Source organism: Scyliorhinus torazame, chromosome 4 (assembly GCF_047496885.1).
Source record: "Scyliorhinus torazame isolate Kashiwa2021f chromosome 4, sScyTor2.1, whole genome shotgun sequence".
Classification (NCBI taxonomy): domain Eukaryota; kingdom Metazoa; phylum Chordata; class Chondrichthyes; order Carcharhiniformes; family Scyliorhinidae; genus Scyliorhinus; species Scyliorhinus torazame.
The window spans coordinates 298938419-298961093 of record NC_092710.1 but is presented as its reverse complement, the minus strand read 5'-3'; the positions used below and the strand labels follow the sequence as shown (position 1 = coordinate 298961093).

At 48.0% G+C, this 22675-nt stretch overlaps 1 protein-coding gene across 3 annotated transcripts in view; it reads left to right on the top strand.

The window, feature by feature from the left end:
- ak9 (adenylate kinase 9) overlaps positions 1 to 22675 on the top strand; it is a 544334-nt gene that overhangs the window by 119101 nt on the left and 402558 nt on the right. For all 3 annotated transcript variants that reach the window (XM_072499993.1, XM_072499992.1, XM_072499994.1), the window contains exon 12: positions 19483 to 19663. In XM_072499993.1, the coding sequence (XP_072356094.1) occupies positions 19483 to 19663 (181 nt within the window). The remainder of the gene's footprint in view (positions 1 to 19482; positions 19664 to 22675) is intronic.

Genomic DNA, 22675 nt, shown 5'->3' with positions numbered 1-22675 from the left:
ACAACCTTATCAGCGACCCCTCTCACCCAGGCATTGCCTTCTTCCAGACCCTTCCATCAGGCAGAAGGTACAGAAGTCTGAAGACCCACATATCCAGACATAAGAACAGCTTCTTCCCCACAGCTTCAAGACTCTTCAACGACTCCCCCTTGGACTGATTTTTTCCCCTGTAAGAACACTATTCACGACACCCCCTGCTGCTCTTGTTCACGTATTTGCTTTGTTTGGCTCCTTGTTTCGCACTGTAACCAATCACTGTTTGTTGATGTACCATTTGTCAATGTTCTCTGTTGATTATTCTTTTTGTCTACTATGTACGTACTGTGTACGTTCCCTCAGTCGTAGAAAAATACTTTTCACTGTACTTCGGTACATGTTACAATAAATCAAATCAAATCAAATCAAAAATCAAGCGGGCTGCTTTGTCCTGGATGGTGTTGAGCTTTTTGAGTGTTGTTGGAGCTACACTCATCCAGGCAAGTGGAGAGTATTCCATTACACGCCTGATTGTGCCTTACAGATGGTGGACAGGCTTCAGGGGGCCAGGACTTCGGTCTTCATCTGGCGCTGATTTCTGAGTATGTGAAACTGAATTACTAGATCCAAAGCAATTCCACATTTCAAAATTACGGATGCTGTATTGTTTGCTTGAAATAACCTAATCAAGATATTAGTTACTTAAGGTGGATGTTTGATAGATCAGATCCAAAGCAACTCATTCTGAGCTGAAAATTTGTTCTTTATGAATTATTTATTATTTTATTATTTATGAGGAGGCAGAAAATGTGTGGGGGAGAGGGAATAGGTAGAGGAAACATGACAAAACTGGAATGGGGAGATTATTCCAAATTCAATGGCAGGTTGTCATTCTCACTTTTTTCTTTCATTTCCCTACTGGGAGGCCTTCTTGAAAAAAACAGTGGCAGGAGGCTACAGCACTTTGGGGCACTTTCAGTAATCAGGGAGAAATAAATTATGTGTTGGGCTTGTTAGTGTGGAAGGATGTATTATAGGGCCTATCAACCAATTAGAAGAACTGAAACTAATTAAGGCATAAATTAAAGGGGGCCGTTCCTGCAAAGAACAAACGGCGTACAGCCTAAAAAGAACAAAGAGGAACGGAAACTTAAAAACACCAAACCAAAATGTGAAAATCGGCGTCGATAAAGCAGTCCAACCCCTGTGAGCACGGAAGGCCTTGAGTTTGCCCGTGAACACCGCATGCTCCCTCTCCAAGGACATCGGCTGCACATAAAGCCGCGGAAGAGGGGCCAACAGACGTCCCCCCCCCTCGGTCGCCTGCTTCCTGACCTGTGCATGGCACGTTTCGCCAGGTCCAGGAGCAGGTTGGTGGAAGGAAGCGGAGGAAGGGAGACTGAAATTGGGACTTGTTAAGGGGGAAGTTTGCTATAACAACCTGCACATGACATACCCAGCTGAGGTGGCCTACTATCCACAGGGTGGCCTACTGGCACTGGTATAAATGGTTACCAATATGAGGCTGACTAGAAAGGAGAGAGGACCTGGTAATCTGTAATTTGGTCTCATGTATATAGTGTTGTGTTAATAAACCCTTTGCCACTCACTGTGGATTCCCAGTGCCATTATTAACTTGGTGATGAGGGTAAAACTGAGCTGTTGTTGTGCAATTTGTGTGGCTCAGGAACTTACCTGAAGATTTTTTTTGGACTGAGGTATGGAGTTTATTGATTTATGTTGCTCCTGTTCGGGCCTTTGGATGTTGGGACCCTGGTATGGACGTCTGGAATCGGTGTGCAGAGTGCCTGTGGTGCTTTTTTGGACCCAGTAATGATGTGGAAAACGAGCGCTGGTCTGAGGTTTTATTGCTGGCCTGTGTTGTGAGTGTGAGGTCCAGGTCCTTTTGCATCCGGTGGTACTGGATGTGGTATCATCTGACTGGTTTAATGATGGGGTGGTGCAATGTTTTCTGAGTGCGTTCACCTGAGGAAGGAGCTGCCCTCCGAAAGCTGGTGATTCTAAACAAACCTGTTGTACTTTAACCTGGTGTTGTAAGACTTCTTATTGTGCGCACCCCAGTCCAACGCCGACATCTCCCATCATAGCAAATTAATGGAACTAAAGAGTGACAAATCCCCAGGACCTGGCGGTTTCCATCCAAGGGTGTTAAAGAAGTAGGGGAGCACATTTTAGATGTCCTAACTATAACTTCCAGTGTTCCCTAGATATAGGATTAGTCCCTCTGCATTGGAAAATTGCACATGTCACTCCACCTTTTAAGAAGGGTGAAAGGGGACACTAGGGAATTACAGACCAGTTAGCCTAACATCTGTGGTGGGTATATTGTCGGTGCTGGGCCCACAACCTTTCACAATATGCATTAATGATCTGGAAGAAGGAACTGAAGGCACTGTTGCTAAGTTTGCAGATGACACAATGATCTGTAGTGGGGCAGGTAGTATTGAGGAAGCAGGGGGGGTGCAGAAGGACTTGGACAGGCTCGGAGAGTGTGCAAAGAAGTGGCAAATGCAATGCAATGTGGTAAAGTGTGCACTTTGGAAGGAGAAATGGAGGCATAGACTATTTTCGTAAATGGGAAGATGCTTAGGAACTCAGATGCACAAAGGGAGTCCTTGTTCACGGATCTCTTAAGGTTAATGTCCAGGTTCAGACCGCAGTTAGGAAGGCAAATGCAATGTTAGCATTCATGTTGAAAGGGCTAGAATACAAGACTAGGGATGTACTTCGAGGCTATATAAGGCTCTGGTCAGACCCCAGTTGGAGTATTGTGAGCAGTTTTGGGCCCTGTATCTAAGGAAGGATGTGCTGGCCTTGGAAAGGGTGCAGAGCAGGTTCACAAGAATGATCCCTGGAATGAAGAGCTTGTCGTATGAGGAACGGTTAAGGACTCGGGGTCTGTACACATTGGAGTTTAGAAGGATGAGGGGGGATCTCATTGAAACTTACAGGATACTGCGAGGCATGGATAGAGTGGACGTGGAGAGGATGGTTCCACTTTGGGAAAAACTAGAAGCAGAGGACAGAATCTCAGACTAAAGGGACGATCCTTTAAAACAGATGAGGAGGAATTTCTTCAGCCAGAGGGTAGTGAATCTGTGGAACTCTTTGCCACAGAAGGCTGTGGAGACCAAATCACTGAGTGTCTTTAAGACAGAGATAGATAGGTTTTTCATCAAGGGGATCAGGGGTTATGGGGAGAAGGCAGGAGAATGGGGATGAGAAAAATACCAGTCATGATTGAATGGCGGAGCAGACTCGATGGGCCGTGGCTTAATTCTGCTCCTATGTCTTATGGGAAATTGCCAGAGTTTGTAATCAGGGATGGGGTAACTGAACACCTTAAAGGGAAGGTCATGCCTGACTAATCTCATTGAATTTTTTCAAGAGGTAACTAATATAGTGGACAGGAAAATGTCTAAGTCCCACATAAGAGCCTGTTAATTTTAACTAAGCCCATGGAGTTGAGGGTAAATTATTGACATGTTTAGGACTTTGGTTGAGTGGCAGGCGACAGAGTGGGGATAATGGGTAATTACTCTAATTGGCAGGATATGACGAGTGTTGTACAACAGGGAATTTGTGTTGGGGCCTCAATTATTCATAAATGACTTGGATGATGGCATAGAAAGTCATATATCCAAAGTTGCAGATGATACAAAATTAGGTGGCATTGTAGACACCCTTGATGGCATAAAACTGCAAGGAGATATTGACAGACTGGATGAATGGGCAAAATTGTGGCAGATTGAATTTAATCTAAGCAAGTGTGAGGTTATCAATTTTGGACCATAAAACGATAGAGCAGAGTACTTTCAATATGGAAAGCGGTTTGGTACAGTGGATGTCCAAAGAGACTTGGGGGTTCAGGTCCATAGGTCCTCAAAATACCAGGTGCAGAAGATAACTACCACGGGCAGCACGGTAGCATTGTGGATAGCACAATTGCTTCACAGCTCCAGGGTCCCAGGTTCAATTCCGGCTTGGGTCACTGTCTGTGCGGAGTCTGCACACCCCCCCCCGTGTGTGCGTGGGTTTCCTCCGGGTGCTCCGGTTTCCTCCCACAGTCCAAAGATGTGCAGGTTAGGTGGATTGGCCATGATAAATTGCCCTTAGTGTCCAAAATTGCCCTTAGTGTTGGGTGGGGTTACTGGGTTATGGGGATGGGGTGGAGGTGTGGGCTTGGGTAGGGTGCTCTTCCCAAGAGCCGGTGCAGACTCGATGGGCCGAATGGCCTCCTTCTGCACTGTAAATTCTATAATCAAAAAGACTCGTAGAGGATTGGAATGTAAGGACACAGGAGTTATGCTACAGCTACACAAAACCCCGGTTAGACTCCACTTGGGGAATACTACAGTGCAGACGAGGTCCTTTAGCCCATCAAGTTTGCACCAATGTATGAAATGCCCTGACCTGCCCAACTGATCCCACTTGGCCCATAGCCTTGAATGTTATGGCGTGTCAAGTATTCATCCAGGTACTTTTTAAAGAATGAGGCATCTCGCCTCTCCCACCCTCCCAGGCAGTGCATTCCAGACCATCACCACTTTGAGTAAAAAGGCTTTTCCTCAAATCCTCCCACCTCTCACTTTGAACTTGTGTCCCCTTGTAACTGACCTTCAACTAAGGGGAACAGCTGCTCCCTATCCACCCTGTCCATGCCCCTCATAATCTTGAACACCTCAATCAGGTCACCCCTCAGTCTTCCCTGCTCCAGAGAAAACAACTCAGACTATCCAACCTCTCTTTATAACTTAAATGTTCCATCCCAGGCAACATTCTGGTGAATCTTCTCTGCACCCACTCCAGTGCAATTACATCCTTCCTATAATGTGGCGACCAGAATTGCACACAGTACTCCAGCTGTGGCCTCACCGAAGTTCAATATAGCTCCATCATGACCTCCCTGCTTTGTAATCTATGCTCTGATTGACAAAGGTGTGTTCCATATGTCTTCTTCACCACGCTATTAACCTGCCCTTCTGCCTTCAGGGATCTATGGACAAACACGCCATGGTCCGTCCCTTTGTTCTTCTGAACTTCCCACTGTCAGACCTTTCATTGTATATTTCCTTGTTAAATTACTCCTTCCAAAGTGTATCACCTCACACTTTTCAGGGTTAAATTCCATCTGCCACTTATCCGCCCATTTGACCATCCTGTCTCTATCTTCCTGTAACCCAAAACGCTCAGCCTCACCCAGCCAATGTTTGTGTCATCTGCAAACTTACTGATCCTACCACCCCCCTCCTCATATAATCATCTGTCATTTTTTAAAATGACAAACAATAGCAGGGCTCAGCACGGATCGCTGTGGTACTTAAGCATCCGTCTATCATCTCCCTTTGTCTCCTACCAGCGCCCTCTGTCTCCTACACTAAGCCAATTATGAATCCTTCTTATCAAATCACCCTGTATCCCATGTGCATTTGTCTTCTTAATAAGTCTCCCTTGTAGGACCTTGTCAAAGGCTTTGCTGAAATGAAATGAAATGAAAATCGCTTATTGTATCAAGTAGGTTTCAAATTAAGTTACTGTGAAAAGCCTCTAGTCGCCGCATTCCGGTGCCTGTTCGGGGAGGCTGGTACGGGAATTGAACCCACGCTGCTGGCCTGACTCGATCTGCTTTAAAAGCCAGCTATTTAGCCCTGTGCTAAACCAGCCCCAAATGAAATCCATGTAAACTACATCAACTGCACTACCCTCATCTACACACTTGGTTACGTGCTCAAATTTGTATGGCATAACCTCCCTCTGACAAAGCCATGCTTACTATCCCTGATCAAACCTTGCCTCTCCAAGTGAAGATAGATTCTCTTCTTCAGAATCTTCTCCAGTAGTTTCCCAACCACTGACGTGAGACTCACTGGTCTATAGTTCCCTGGCTTGTCTCCCAGTGAGCCAGAGAGAAGACAGCCAGGAGTGAGACAGCAAAGAGTGAGTTTGGGAATTTGATTCGAGGTGGGAATTCGAAGCTGGGTGGGGAGGAAGTGCTTTTTGTGACTGGTAAGTAGTGTTTCTGTTTTTCTGTTTCTTTTCATTGCTATATTTATTTATTTTTTTCTTCATTGTTTATTTATTTAGTTACATTTTTGGGGGGGAAATTGAAATTGTTCAAGTTAACCGAAGGCTTAAGACATGGCAGGAGATCTCAGACCCGTGTCATGCTCCTCGTGTGCGATGTGGGAGCTCAGGGACACGTCCACTGTCCCTGGCTCCTTCACGGGCAAGAAGTGTGTCCAGTTGCAGCTCCTGTTAGACCGCATGACGGCTCTGGAGCTGCGGATGGACTCACTTTGGAGCATCCGCAATGCTGAGGACGTCGTGGATAGCACGTTTAGCGAGTTGGTCACACCGCAGGTGAAAGGTACTGAGGGAGATAGTAAATGGGTGACCAAAAGACAGAGCAAGAGTAGGAAGGCAGTGCAGGTGTCCTCTGCGGTCATCTCCCTGCAAAACAGATATACCGCTTTGGATACTGTTGAGGGAGATGGCTCACCAGGGGAAGGCGGCAGCAGCCAGGTTCATGGCACCGTGGCTGGCTCTGCTGCGCAGCTGGGCAGGAAAAAGAATGGCAGGGCTATAGTGATAGGGGACTCAATTGTAAGGGGAATAGACAGGCGGTTCTGCGGACGCAATCGAGACTCCAGGTTGATATGTTGCCTCCCTGGTGCAAGGGTCAAGGATGTCTCGGAGCGGCGGCTGCAGGACATTCTGGGGGGGGGGGGGTGAACAGCCAGCTGTCGTGGTGCACATAGGCACCAACGATATAGGTAAAAAACGGGACGAGGTCCTACAGGCTGAATTTAGGGAGCTAGGAGTTAAACTAAAAAGTAGGACCTCAAAAGGTAGTAATCTCAGGATTGCTACCAGTGCCACGAGCTAGTCAGAGTAGGAATGTCAGGATAGAGAGGATGAATACGTGGCTCGAGAGATGGTGCAAGAGGGAGGGATTCAAATTCCTGGGACATTGGAACCGGTTCTGGGGGAGGTGCGGCCAGTACAAACCGGACGGTCTGCACCTGGGCAGGACTGGAACCGATGTGCTAGGGGGGGTGATTGCTAGAGCTGTTGGGGAGAGTTTAAACTAATGTGGCAGGGGGATGGGAACCGATGCAGGAAGTTGGAAGGTAGTAAAACAGGGACAGAAATAAAAGGCAGTAAGGGGGAAAGTGTAAGGCAGAGAAGCCATAGTCAAAAATCAAAAAGGGCGACAGTACAAGGTACAGTGACTGAGGGGAGCTCAGTGAATAGGACCAGGAATACTAAAAGAAATAAAACAGGAAATGAAAACATTAATGGTAAGCGACGCGGCAGGTTGTTACAGGAAGATATGGGTTCGACGACAAGGAAAATTAGGAGAAAGGTTAAGAGGAAATATAACTTAGGAGAGGTTACTGATCGAGGTGTTAAGATTCAGAACAGAGGTAAAAAAGCCAACATAAGTGTACTTTACCTGAATGCTCGTAGTATTCGGAATAAGGTAAATGAGTTGATGGCGCAAATCATCGTGAATGACTATGATTTAGTGGCCATTACTGAAACATGGTTAAAGGATGGTCATGACTGGGAGTTAAATATCCGAGGGTATCAAACTTTTCGGAAGGACAGTGTGGATGGTAAGGGAGGTGGTGTAGCTCTGCTATTTAAGGATGACATCCGGGCAACAGTAAGGGATGACATCGGTGCTATGGAGGATAAGGTTGAATCCATTTAGGTGGAAATCAGGAATAGTAAGGCGAAAAAGTCACTGATAGGAGAAATCTATAGGCCACCAAATAGTAACATTATGGTGGGGCAGGCAATAAACAAAGAAATAACAGATGCATGGAGAAATGGTACAGCAGTTATCATGGGGGATTTTAATCTACATGTTGATTGGTTTAACCAGGTCGGTCAAGGCAGCCTTGAGGAGGAGTTTATAGAGTGTAGCCGCGATAGTTTCCTCGAACAGTATGTAATGGAACCTACGAGGGAACAAGCGGTCCTAGATCTGGTCCTGTGTAATGAGACAGGATTGATTCAGGATCTCATAGTTAGGGATCCTCTCGGAAGGAGCGATCACAATATGGTGGAATTTAAAATACAGATGGAGGGTGAGAAGGTAAAATTAAGCACTAGTGTTTTGTGCTTAAACAAAGGAGATTACAATGGGATGAGAGAAGAACTAGCTAAGGTAGACTGGGAGCAAAGACTTTATGGTGAAACAGTTGAGGAACAGTGGAGAACCTTCCAAGTGATTTTTCACAGTGCCCAGCAAAGGTTTATCCCAACAAAAAGGAAGGACGGTAAAAAGAGGGAAAATCGACCGTGGATATCTAAGGAAATAAGGGAGGGTATCAAATTGAAGGAAAAAACATACAAAGTAGCAAAGATTAGTGGGAGGCTATAGGACTGGGAAATCTATAGGGGGCAACAGAAAGCTACTAAAAAAGCTATAAAGAAGAGTAAGATAGATTATGAGAGTAAACTTGCTCAGAATATAAAACAGATAGTAAAAGTTTCTACAAATACATAAAACAAAAAAGAGTGGCTAAGGTAAATATTGGTCCTTTAGAGGATGAGAAGGGAGATTTAATAATGGGAGATGAGGAAATGGCTGAGGAACTGAACAGGTTTTTTGGGTCGGTCTTCACAGTGGAAGACACAAATAACATGCCAGTGACTGATGGAAATGAGGCTATGACAGATGAGGACCTTGAGAGGATTGTTATCACCAAGGAGGTAGTGATGGGCAAGCTAATGGGGCTAAAGGTAGACAAGTCTCCTGGACCTGATGGAATGCATCCCAGAGTGCTAAAAGAGATGGCTAGGGAAATTGCAAATGCACTAGAGATAATTTACCAAAATTCACTAGACTCTGGGGTGGTCCCGGCGGATTGGAAATTAGCAAATGTGACACCACTGTTTAAAAAAGGAGGGAAGCAGAAAGCGGGTAATTATAGGCCAGTGAGCTTAACTTCGGTAGTAGGGAAGATGCTGGAATCTATCATCAAGGAAGAAATAGCGAGGCATCTGGATGAAAATTGTCCCATTGGACAGACGCAGCATGGGTTCATAAAGGGCAGGTCGTGTCTAACTAATTTAGTAGAATTTTTTGAGGACATTAACATTGCGGTAGATAACGGGGAGCCAATGGATGTGGCATTAAGGGGAAAAGTAGTAGCATGGATAGAGGATTGGTTAATTAATAGAAAGCAAAGAGTGGGGATTAATGGGTGTTTCTCTGGTTGGCAATCAGTATCTAGTGGTGTCCCTCAGGGATCAGTGTTGGGCCCACAACTGTTCACAATTTACATTGATGATTTGGAGTTGGGGACCAAGGGCAATGTGTCCAGGTTTGCAGACGACACTAAGATAAGTGGTAAAGCAAAAAGTGCAGAGGATACTGGAAGTCTGCAGAGGGATTTGGATAGGCTAAGTGAATGTGCTAGGGTCTGGCAGATGGAATACAATGTTGACAAATGTGAGGTTATCCATTTTGGTAGGAATAACAGCAAAAGGGATTATTATTTAAATGATAAAATATTAAAACATGCTGCTGTGCAGAGAGACCTGGGTGTGCTAGTGCATGAGTCGCAAAAAGTTGGTTTTCAGGTGCAACAGGTGATTAAGAAGGCAAATGGAATTTTGTCCTTCATTGCTAGAGGGATGGAGTTTAAGACTAGGGAGGTTCTGCTGCAATTGTATAAGGTGTTAGTGAGGCCACACCTGGAGTATTGTGTTCAGTTTTGGTCTCCTTACTTGAGAAAGGACGTACTGGCACTGGAGGGTGTGCAGAGGAGATTCACTAGGTTAATCCCAGAGCTGAAGGGGTTGGATTACGAGGAGAGGTTGAGTAGACTGGGACTGTACTCGTTGGAATTTAGAAGGATGAGGGGGGACCTTATATAAACATATAAGATTATGAAGGGAATAGATAGGATAGATGTGGGCAGGTTGTTTCCACTGGCGGGTGAAAGCAGAACTAGGGGACATAACCTCAAAATAAGGGGAAGTAGATTTAGGACTGAGTTTAGGAGGAACTTCTTCACCCAAAGGGTTGTGAATCTATGGAATTCCTTGCCCAGTGAAGCAGTTGAGGCTCATTCATTAAATGTTTTTAAGATAAAGATAGATAGTTTTTTGAAGAATAAAGGGATTAAGGGTTATGGTGTTTGGGCCGGAAAGTGGAGCTGAGTCCACAAAAGATCAGCCATGATCTCATTGAATGGTGGAGCAGGCTCGAGGGGCCAGATGGCCTACTCCTGCTCCTAGTTCTTATGTTCTTATGTCTCTCCAACCTTTTCTTAAATAGTGGGACCATATTAGCTGTTCTCCAGTCCTCTAGCAGCTCTCTCGTGGTCCGAGAGGAATTAAAAATTTGGGTCAGGACTTCCAGTGGTGGTCATAGACCATAGAACATACAGTGCAGAAGGAGTCCATTCGGCCCATCGAGTCTGCACCGACCCACTTAAGTCCTCACTTCCACCCTATCCCCGTAACCCAGTCACCCCTCCTAACCTTTTTGGTCACAAAGGGCAATTTAGCATGGCCAGTCCACCTAACCTGCATGTCTTTGGACGGTGGGAGGAAACTGGAGCACCCGGAGGAAACCCACGCAGACACGGGGAGAACATGCAGGGTTCCAGCAGGGAATCGAACCTGGGACCCTGACGCTGTGAAGCCACAGTGCTAATCACTTGTGCTACCGTGCTGCCCAGAGGGTAATGGGTGAATGGTCGCATGTTTGGCAGCTCCCGCTCATGGTGGTCTTTTTGTGGCCTTTACGCCGGTTTGTCGCAGGAATTTTGTTGGAAACAGGCGCAGAAGTGAGACCAGAAGAGAGTGACCCCTAATTTATGGAGCTGCGGTCCAGACGTACTCAGAAAGGAACAAACCAGATGGCAGTGGCGAGTGAGGAGCGGACAGCGCACGCCGAGATGGTGGACAGGCAGGATTCGGCCTTACCGGCTCAGTGGTCAATGGACCAGTTGGTGAGCTTCTTAAATGAGAAGTTCACCCAAGGGTGGAAGGCAAGTGATTAGGACCTGGCCGGGTGGTGGTCGTGATCAAGGCGGTGGTTGACCGCGTGGAGACGAGACTGGCGGCCCAGGGACAGGCGATCCAGAGGTTGGAGGAGCAGGCGGGGGAGCAGGAGGAACAGTCCACCTCGATGGTAGCAGAGATTGGGCTGATGCATGACCAGAAGAGACTGCTGGAGAAAGTGGAGGACCTGGAAAATCGATCTCGGAGGCAGAACATCCGGATCGTGGGTCTGCAGGAGGGAATCGAAGGATCGGGTGTCATAGAATTATCATAGAATTTACAGCGCAGAAGGAGGCCATTCGGCCCATCGAGTCTGCACCGGCTGTTGGAAAGAGCACCCTACCCAAGGTCCACACCTCCACCCAATCCCCATAACCCTGTAACCCCACCCAACACTAAGGGCAATTTTGGACACTAAGCGCAATTTATCATGGCAAATCCACCTAACCTGCACATCTTTGGACTGTGGGAGGAAACCGGAGCACCCGGAGGAAACCCACGCACCCTGGAGCTGTGAAGCAATTGTGCTATCCACAATGCTACCGCGCTGCCCCAGCACGCATGTGGATGCGTATGTGAGGAAGGTGCTGTAGAAGCTGCTTGAAGAAGGTGCATTTGACCAGCCGTTGGTGGTGGATCGGTCCCACAGGGCACTGATGCGCAAACCCCAGGGGGGTGAGCTGCCGAGGTCGATGGTGGTACGATTGCATCGGTTCCTGGACAAGGAACGCATCATGAGGTGGGCCAGGTAGACAAGGCGATGCACTTGGGAAGATGTTGAGACTCGGGTGTACCAAGACCTGGGAGCAGAGCTCGCGAAGCGGAGGACGAGCTTTAATAGGGTCAAATCAGCCCTGTACAAGAAAGGCGTAAAATTTGGACTACTGTATCCGGCTTGCCTATGGGTGACCGATGGGGGCTGGGAGTTGTACTTTGGCTCAGCGGAGGAGGCAGCAGACATTATGAAGGAGAATGGACTAGGAAGGAAGGAGGACCTTCAACTTAGATTGAGGAGAACTGAACTATGTTGTGAAAAACTTTGGGTTTATGCTGTTCGAATTTCTTTTGTTTTTTCCCTTTTTCAGTTCTGGTTGGGGTTAGGTTGGTTTATAGTGCTTTGTTAAGGGATGAGGGGTGGGTCTTTGTGTTCGGACCTTGGGAGGGACTGTTTGTTTTTACTTCTTTCTTTGTTTTGACTGTTTGCACTAAGAGTGGGGTGGAGGGGGGGAGGGGAATCAGGAATGCTAGGTGCCATGGGCAGGGCTCCAGGTTAGCTAGAGGAGGGTTGATGACAGGAGTTGCCAGGGGAGGTGCGGGTCGTGGACCACAGACAGGCCTGGGAGAGGTTATGGTTGATAGGCAGGGGAGGGGGCGGAGTGCCCCCAGACCAGACTGGGGACTGAATGGGCCAGTCAAAAGGGCCCGTGTCTTCGCACGCTTGAGGGGACTGAATGGGCCAGTCAAAAGGGCCCGTGTGTTCGCACACTTGAGGCAACTGAAGGCGGACGTGGCTATGTTGCAGGAGACACATCTGAAGGTAGGGGACCAGATTAGGTTAAGGAAGGGATGGGTTGGGCAGGTGTTCCATTTGGTATTAGACTTTAAAACGAGGGGGGTAGCGATCTTGGTTAATAAGCGGGTGGCATTCGAGGTGGGGAAAATAGAAGCGGACCCAGGGGGTAGATATGTAATGGTTAGTGGGAAGCTGGAGGGGATGGCCGTGGTAAATATATATGCCCCGAATTGGGATGATGTTGAGTTTGTTAGACGGGTGCTGGGGAAAGTCCCGGACCTGGACTCATATCGACTGATTATGGGGGGAGATTTCATTACGGTCCTGGATCCGAGGCTGGATGGGTCGAGTTCTAGGTCTGGGAAGGAGCTTCGGTGGTTTATGGAGCGCATGGGAGGGGTCGATCCATGGAGATTTGGGAGGCCAAGGAGTAAGGAGTTTTCATTCTACTCCCATGTGCATAAGGTGTATTCCCGGATAGACTTCTTTGTGATGGACAAAACGCTGCTGGCTGAGGTGGTAGATGCTGATTATTCAGCAATAGTGGTGTCAGACCACGCCCCGCACTGGGTAGACTTGCAAGTCAGTAAGTGAAAGGCCCAGCACCCGCAATGAAGATTGGATGTGTGACTGTTAGCAGAGGAGGAGGCGTGTGAGCAGGTGAGGGAGGCCATTCCTGGATATATAAAGTTCAATGGCATGGGTGAGGTTTTGGCTGGGACAGTTTGGGAGGCAGTGAAGGCTGTTATTAGGGGGTACTCATCTCAATTCAGGCCCATAAGGAGAAGGCTGAGCAGGCGATGTTGGACAGGCTGGTAGGCAATATTTTACAGGTGGACAGGAGGTATGCGGACACTCCGGATGACATGCTTTTGAAGCAGCATCAGAGACTGCAGCTGGAATTTGGGCTCCTGTCCACAGATAAGGCAGAGGGACAGCTGAGGAGGGTAAAGGGGGCGGTGTATGAATATGGGGAAAAAGCCAGCAGGAAAACCAAAAATATCTGGTTGAATTTGATAAAAAGTTTTCCGGGCTTTTGGGACCGCTCCTGGTAAAGGCTTTTAATGAGTTGAAGGAGCTGGGAGTGCTCCCCTACCGCAGGCATCGATTTCCCATATTTTGAAGCGGGATAAGGATCCGGAGGGCTGTGGTTCGTATAGGCCAATCTCCCTTTTAAATGTGGATGCGAAATTGCTGACAATGATCTTGGCCACACATATAGAGGACTGTGTTCCGGCGGTAATAGGGGAGGACCAGACATGATTTGTTCAGGGTGGCAGCTGACGTCCAACATTAGGCTGCTCCTAAATGTAATAATGATGCCTGCGGAGGGGCGCGAGGTCGAGGTGGTGGTGGCCATGGATGTAGAAAAGGCCTTTGATCGGGTGGAGTGGAAGTATTTATGGGATGTCCTGGGAAGGTTTGGGTTTGGACAGGGATTTGTGGATTGGGTCCGGTTACTATACCAGGCACCGGTGGTGAATGTAAGGACAACGCGGGTTCGATCAGAGTATTTTAGTCTGTGTCGGGGGACAAGGCAGGGGTGTCCACTCTGCCCACTATTGTTTGCCCTGGCTATTGAGCCTTAGGCAATGGCGCTGAGAGCATTGAACATTTGGCGGGGGATAGTGTGAGAGGCGGTGGAACATAGGGTCTTGCTCTATGCAGATGATTTGCTCCTTTATATAACCGATCCATTGAGGGGAATTGCAGGAATTTTGGGGATACTGGAGCAATTTGGTCGGTTCTCAGGTTACAAACTGAATATGGGCAAAAGTGAGGTCTTTGCGATCCAGGCAAACAGGCAGGAGAGGAGACTGAGAGAGATGCCATTCAAAGTGGTGGGAGGGAGTTTTAGGCACCTGGGGATTCAAGTGGCAAGGGACTGGGGACAGCTTCATAAACTAAATTTGGGCAGGTTGATTGAGCAAATAAAAGGGGACGTCCGTAGGTGGACAGTCCTCCCAAGATTGCTGTTCGTGTTTCAGTGTCTTCCAATCTTCATTCCCAAGGCATTTTTTTCGGAAGATTAATGCGGCGATCTCGGGTTTTATATGGGCCGCGAAAGCCCCGATGGTGAAGAAGGTCCTTCTTGAGAGGCGTGGGGAGGGGGGCTTGGCCCTTCTGAACTTGATTAATTACTACTGGGCAGCTAATATATCGACGGTTTGGAAATGGGTAGTGAGGGAGGGATCAGTGGGGGAACGAGTGGAGGTGGCATCTTGCAAGGGAACGAGTCTGAAGGCTCTGATAACGGCACCTCTCGCCGGCTCGATACTCCACAAACCCAGCTGTAGTGGCAACCCTGAGAGTGTGGGGGCAATGGAGGCAGCACATGGGACTGGAGGGGACGTCGGTGTGGTCACCGATCTGTGACAACCACCGGTTCGCCCCAGGGGGGCTGGACGGGGGCTTCAGGAGATGGCAGCGGGCAGGATTTGGGGATCTCTTCATTGACAAGAGTTTCCTGAGCCTGGAGGAGCTAGAGGAGGAGTTTGAGTTACCATGTGAATAAAGAACAAAGAAATGTACAGCACAGGAACAGGCCCTTCGGCCCTCCAAGCCTGTGCTGACCATGCTGCCCGACTAAACTACGATCTTCTACACTTCCTGGGTCCGTATCCCTCTATTCCCATCCTTTTCAAGTATTTGTCAAGATGCCCCTTAAATGTCACTATCGTCCCTGCTTCCACCACCTCCTCCGGCAGCGAGTTCCAGGCACCCACTACTCTCTGTGTAAAAAAACTTGCCTCGTACAACTACTCTAAACCTTGCCCCTCTCACCTTAAACCTATGCCCCCTAGTAATTGACCCCTCTACCCTGAGGGAAAGCCTCTGACTATCCACTCTGTCTATGCCCCTCATACTTTTGTAGACCTCTATCAGGTCGCCCCTCAACCTCCATCGTTCTAGTGAGAACAAACCGAGTTTATTCAACCGCTCCTCATAGCTAATGCCCTCCATACCAGGCAACATTCTGGTAAATCTCTTCTGCACCCTCTCTAAAGCCTTCACATCCTTCTGGTAGTGTGGCGACCAGAATTGAACACTATACTCCAAGTGTGGCCTAACTAAGGTTCTATACAGCTGCAACATGACTTGCCAATTCTTATACTCAGGGAACAGGTTCCGGTACCTGCAGGTACGGGATTTTGTTCGAAGGCAGGTCCCGAGCTTCCCTCGCCTCCCATTAAAGGGACTGCAGGATAAGGAGATGTCTAAAACAGGGGTTGGGGAGGGGAGGGTCTCGGAAATATATAAGGGACTGATGGAATGGGAAGGGGTTCCAATTGGGGAGGTGAAGAGGAAGAGCTGGGAGGAGAGTTGAAAGTCAGGTTATGGGAGAAGGCCCTGAGGAGAGTCAATGCATCCTCGTCATGTGCCAGGCTTAGCCTGATCCAGGACTCATCTAACTGTGGCCCGGATGAGTAGGTTTTTTGAGGAGATGGAGGGGCGGTGTGGGGGAAGTCCTGCGAACCATGTGCACGTGTTCTGGGTGTGTCCGAGGCTGAGGGATTTTGGCAGGGATTTTCAAATGTTGTGTCGGAGGTCCTGGAAGGGAGGGTGATTCCGAGTCCAGAGGTGGGAATATTTGGAGTGTCGGAAGATCCGGGAGCCCAGTGGGGGAGAGAGGCCGCCGTTTTGGCCTTTGCATCCCTGGTGGCCCGGAGATGGATTTTGCTGGGATGGAGGGACTCAGAGCCTCCGAAGTCGGGGGTTTGCGTCAGTGACATGGCAGGGTTTCTTGGGCTAGAGAAGATTAAGTTCGCCTTAAGGAGTTCATTACAGAGGTTCGCTCGGAGGTAGCAGCCGTTTATCGACTTCTTCAAGGAAAATTGACCGTCAGGGGGGTGGGGAGGGTGGTGGGGGGGTGGGGGGGGATGGAGATGGGGTGTGGGGGGGAATGGGGAGGCATGGAAGTGGCGAATAAGGGCAGGGAATCTAATGCACGGGTAATTAGAGTTTAGGGCTGGGGGAAGTTGGGTGTGTTACTGTGGGGTTTTTGCACCTGATGGATCTCTGTTGTTTAAAATGTGGAAATGTTAAAACTATAAATGCCTCAATAAAATATTTTTTTCAAAAAAAAAATTGGGGTCCGAACCCTGATAATCTCCTCCCTCGCCTCCCACAGAAGCTTGGGACATAATTCATCTGGACCTGGAGATTTGTCCACTTCTATACCCGCCAATACCTCCAATACCTTATAAAAACAAATTACTGCGGATGCTGGAATCTGAAACATAAGAGAAAATGTGGGAAAATCTCAGCAGGTCTGGCAGCATCTGTCGGAAGAGAAAAGTGCTAATGTTTCAAGCCCAGATGACCCTTTGTCATCCAATACCTTGTCACTCCCAACGACAATTTGCTCATTTTACTTCTGGTCTTCTGGTCGAAGAACCTCCATCTCTCTCCCGAGTTCCTAACTACCTCCTCATTCTCTTGGTTCAAGACAGATGTGAAATATTTGTTCAACACCCTATCAATGTCCTCTGGCTCCACCCACAGATTTCCCCTTGTCCTTAATGGGCCCTACACTTTCCCTGGTTATCCTCTTCCCATTGATATACTTATAGAATATCTTGGGATGTTCCCTACTTTTACCAGCCAGACCTTTCGCCTATCCCCTCTTTGCTCACCTAATTGATTTCTTAAACCCCATCCGACACTTGTTTACTCCACTAATGCCTCTGCAGACTTGCTCCCGTTAATCTTGTTAAAAGCCTCTCTTTTCCTTTTCATTGTATCCTGAATGTCTCCGGGAATTCATGGTTCTCTGGGTTTGTTACACCTTCCTATTACCCCAGAGGAAACATATTGACCTGTACCCTCTCCATTTCATCTTTGAACACCCCCCACTGTTCTTCCACAAGGACCTCTTTCCAGTCTACCTTGGCCAGTTCCTGCCTTCTTTTGTTAAAATCTACTCCTTCTCCCTCCCCAATCCAAAACCTTCTTTTTGCAACTTGCCTATTTCTTTGTCCATAACAAATTTAAATTGAACCGTGTTGTGGCCACTATCACTAAAATGCTCCCACACCAACACTCTCAGTACTCTGAACAATTCTGGGCACCACACCTTAGGAAGGATATTTTGGCCTTGGAGGGAGTGCAATGTAGGTTTACAAAAATGATACCTGGATTACAGGGGTTGAGTTATGAGGAGAGATTACTCAAATTACACCTGTTTTTGCTGGAATTTAGAAGGTTAAGGCTGACCTGATCGAAGTATCATAGAATTTACAGTGCAGAAGGAGGCCATTCGGCCCATCGAGTCTGCACCGGCTCTTGGAAAGAGCACCCTACCCAAGGTCAACACCTCCACCCTATCCCCATAACCCAGTAACCCCACCCAACACTAAGGGCAATTTTGGACACTAAGGGCAATTTATCATGGCCAATCCACCTAACCTGCACATCTTTTGGACTGTGGGAGGAAACCGGAGCACGCACGGGGAGGATGTGCAGACTCCGCACAGACAGTGACCCAAGCCGGAATCGAACCTGGGACCCTGGAGCTGTGAAGCAATTGTGCTATCCACAATGCTACCATGCTGCCTCTTCAAGTACTCAAGATTCAAGATATTAACAGGAAAATACAGGGTAGATGAAGATAAACTATTTCCACTGGTTGGAGGTTCTAAAACTAGGGGACATAGTCTAAAATCTAGGGCTAGACTGTTCAGAAGAGATGTTAGGAAGAACTTCTTCACTCCAAGAATGGTAGAGGTGGCACAGTGATTAGCTCTGCTGCCTCACGGCGCCCAGGACCCAGGTTCAATCCCGGCCCGAGGTCACTTCACTGTCCGTGTGGAGTTTGCATATTCTCCCCATCTCTCAGCCCAAAGATGCGGCAGAGTAGGTGGATTGGCCATGCTAAATTGCCCCTTTATTGGAATTTTTTTTTAAAAAGGGTGAGGTTTGGAACTCTCTCCCACAAACAGCAATTGAAGCTAGATCAGTTGTTAATTTTAAATCCGAGATAGAGAGATTTTTGTTGCGGATATTAAGGGATACAGGCCAAAGACAGGTTTATGGAGTTAGGTCACAAATCAGCCATGATCTCATTCAATGGCAGGACAGGCTCGAGGGGCTGAATGGCCTACTTCTCTTCCTATGTTGTCTTTTGGAACTGGCAGCTGCACCTTCATTTTGCTGCTGGTTTGCCCAAAGAATGGTTAAATTTAAATTAGGTTCCCAATGCATTGAAAAGTATCACGCTCATCAAGGGCAGAATACTTGCACCACTCCCTCTCCGCCCCCACACCCCAATATAAATAGGAGCAGGCACTTTTTTATTATTTCATGGAATGTAGGCATTACTGGTGAGGCCAACATTTGTTGGTCATCTGTGAAAGTGGTGTTAAGTTGCCTTGTTGAACTGGTAAACCCATAATCCTCTTAGGAAGGGGGTTGTAGGATTTAAAAAACAAACAAATTTAGAGTACCCAATTCTATTTTTCCACTTAAGGGGCAATTTAGCGTGGCCAATTTACCTACTCTGTACATCTTTTTGGGTTGTGGGGATGACTCGGGGAAAATGTGCAAGCTCAACATGAACAGTGACCTGGGGCCGGGATCGAACCCGGGTCCTCGGCGCTGTGAGGCCCTTAACCAGAACCTGAAATAGGCTCATTGGGACTGTGCTCCCGTATTTTAATTTTTAATCACATGACTGTGCCATCCACTCTGAGGATGGATAGATTAATATTAGGGCCTTAAATTCCATTTGATTGTTGTCAGTTTACAGTAAGATTCATTGAAATCATTATGGTTTTCGAGTTATTGTATATTTCCTTTTGATAAAATGTATTACTTTTAGCATTCTTTTGTTCTAGAGGATCTAGAACAAAACCTTGTCATTAAGCTTATTCTATTCTTTGCCTATTCAGTTTCAAGTTCAAATGTGCACCGAGTGGTCATAATTTTTTTAATCTATTTTGCAGCTATTTGGACAAAATGTATTTTCTTTCATCTGAAGAAACTTTGAAAAAGTTTATCTCCAATCCTCGACCATATCTTCTCCCTCCACAGCCTCGTCCACCTTGCAAGGTTGCAATACTGGGCCCAAAATCTACAGGAAAGACCACACTCTGCAAATTGATTGCACAGAAATATGATGCAAAGGTATTTCATAACTCCATTTTACGCCATGTGATTATTATGTAGAGTACTTACAGCTTTGGCATCCATTTCCAGTCTCTTTAAGGACCCTCTTCCAGATGAGTGTAGGTAGCATGATATACATAATCACCTCTTTCTAGTCGCCAATTTACAGAGGCATGAAATTAGTCATAAATGAGACCGGCAGATTTGAATGTGAGATAGCCTTATGATTTGCATCTAACTTGTACAGTCTGAGTTCCAAGTTCATTTGTGGTAGGTTTTTAAGGGAGTTTCCTTCCAGCGAGTTCTCCAACATTTATGGCGGGTTTTTCGGGCAGTCTCCCACTGGCGAGTTGAGTTCCCAACCACTATTCAATGGCACTTAGTCACTTTTTCCGGCCCTGGGTAGTTTCTCACCGGTTTAGCCCACACTTAGGGCTTGATTCTTCGCCCCTCCCACTACAAGAAAGCCACGGGAGAGACGACGACATTGGAGAAGCCTTTGGCCTCGGGCGGGATTCTTCGGTTGCCGGGCAGACGCGGCCGGAGAATCCTGCCCTCAGGATGCGATTCTCCGGAAAAAATGTTAAGTTCATTTGTGGCGCGTTTTGGATTGGATTTTGTTTATTGTCACGTGTACCAGGGTACAGTGAAAAGTATTTTTCTGCGAGCAGCTCAACAGATCATTACATGAAAAGAAAAGGAAATAAAAGAAAACAGATAATAGGGCAACATAAGGTACACAATGTAACTACATAATACCGGCATCGGGTGAGGCATACAGAGATGTAATATTAATGGTCTGGTAACAGCGGGGAAGAAGCTGTTTTTGAGTCTGTTCGTGCGTGTTCTCAGACTTTTGTATCTCCTGCCCGATGGGAGAAGTTGGAAGCGTGAGTAAGCCGGGTGGAAGGGTCTTTGATGATGCTGCCCGCTTTCCCCAGGCAGCGGGAGCTGTAGATGGTGTCAATGGATGGGAGGCAGGTTTGTATGATAGACTGGGCTGTGTTCATGACTCTTTTGAAGTTTCTTGTGGTCTTGGGCTGAACAGTTGCCATACCAGGCTGTGATGCAGCCAGATAGGTTGCTTTCTATGGTGCATCTGTAAAAGTTGGTAAGAGTTAATGTGGACATGCCGAATTTCCTTAGTTTCCTGAGGAAGTATAGGCGCTGTTGTGCTTTCTTGGTGGTAGCGCCAACACGGATGGACCAGGACAGATTTTTGGAGATGTGTACCCCAATGAATTTGAAACTGCTAACCATCTCCACCTCGGCCCCATTGATGCTGATGGGTGTGTTCAGTACTTTGCTTCCTGAAGTCAATGACCAGCTCTGTAGTATCGCTGGCATTGAGGGAGAGATTGTTGTTTTTCTTTTTTAAAAAAAAATTTAGAGTACTCAATTTTCCAATCAATGGGCAAATTAGTGTAGCCAATCGACCTACTCTGCGCATCTTTGGGATATGAGGATGAGACCCATGTAGACACTGGGAGAATGTGCAAACTCCATACGGACAGTGACCTGGGACTGGAGTTGAACCCGAGTCCTCAGTGCCATGAGGCAGCAGTGCTAACCACTGTGCTGCCCATGGCGGGTTTTTCAGGGAGTTTCCTGCCGGCTCTGCTGGCGAGATCCCCACCGCTATAAAATGACATGTGGGGCATGATCCTCCGGCCACGCTGCACCGGAAAGGTAGATCGCTGTGGCGCAGCATGGCCGTTGAAAGCCAGGAGACCCTGCTACCGGGATCTACCCGACTCGCAATGCCTCGCGAGATTCAACAGACATTTCAAGGTGAATCGTGCCCATGATGGGCGGGAGCACCTTTTGGCAAATCTGCATATTAGAGACAGCGAGTCTCACTCTAATATGCAGATTTCCGAGGTACCTGAGGCTTTAGGATTCGACCCGTTCGTCTTGGATGATCGCCGTTTGGTACTGGTCCTGACAAACGGGGACCAGACAGAACGGCACTTGTGGGGGTCACCAGGGAGATTGGAGGCCCCCAGCTGCAAGGCCTTTGGGCAGGGTGGTGCCTGGCACTGCTGGTGTACCCTGGCAGTACCACCTGGGTGCTAGTCTGGCACTGCCAAGGCTGGGGGTGGGGGTAGGGGCGGGGAGGTCGGCGATTCTTTTGGGGGCCTCGGAGATTGGGACGTCATTCTCTTGCTACAACGCCATGGTAAAAAAACAGGACTACATGCGGCCTTGGCCGCATGCTCCCAGTTCAGGCCCCTTATTCGACATGAGTCGCGTTGAATAGCCATGTGTTTCTCTGCACTGACTGCCAGGAAACAAGCGGCTAAATGCGTTTGCTCGGGGACTTTGTACTCTTTTGGGGAGATCGCGCCTTCGTCACTTTTTTGAGCCCTGCGGAGTTTCTTACTTGTTTAGCCCACAGTTAGAATTTTTTTAAGCACTGGAGAGCTGAACTCTGAGTTTGGCCTCTATTTTGAAAGGGTGTCCTGATCTCTAAATGAGCTTGTGGGTCCTCCACCCCCCCCCACCCATGGGTAATGTCCCCCCCCCCCACGCATTGGGCAATACCCCACCTTCCCCAAATGAGGACACCCATCTATGGGGCTCCTGGGGCCCCCCTCTACAGCCCTCCTCCCACCCCCCCCCCCCCCTCCCCAAGCCCCCTTTCAGCACCCACTCCCTTCCAAGATCCCCACCATCACCCCTCCTCCCCCCAACTTCCCGGAAGCCCCTACTTACCTGCCCTGCACATCCCCACCCTTCAAACCACCCTCCTTTCATGGGCATAGCCCCCTCAGCCCCTGACCCTTGGCAATGCCAGCCTGGGCACCTTTGCACTGACACCCAGCCAATCCACCTGTCAGCTTGGCAGTGCCATCTGGGCATCTTCACAGTGCCAGCCGGGCAGTGCCAAAATGCCTGGGTGGGGGGGGCAGCGAACCACCCTGCACTTACCCTGGCCACCCAGGGGTCTCTGATGGCCCAGAAGACCCTTCCTGGTTGCCGTTCGGCCTGGACCATGTTTGTGTGGACCAGTGCTAAACAATGTCTGGC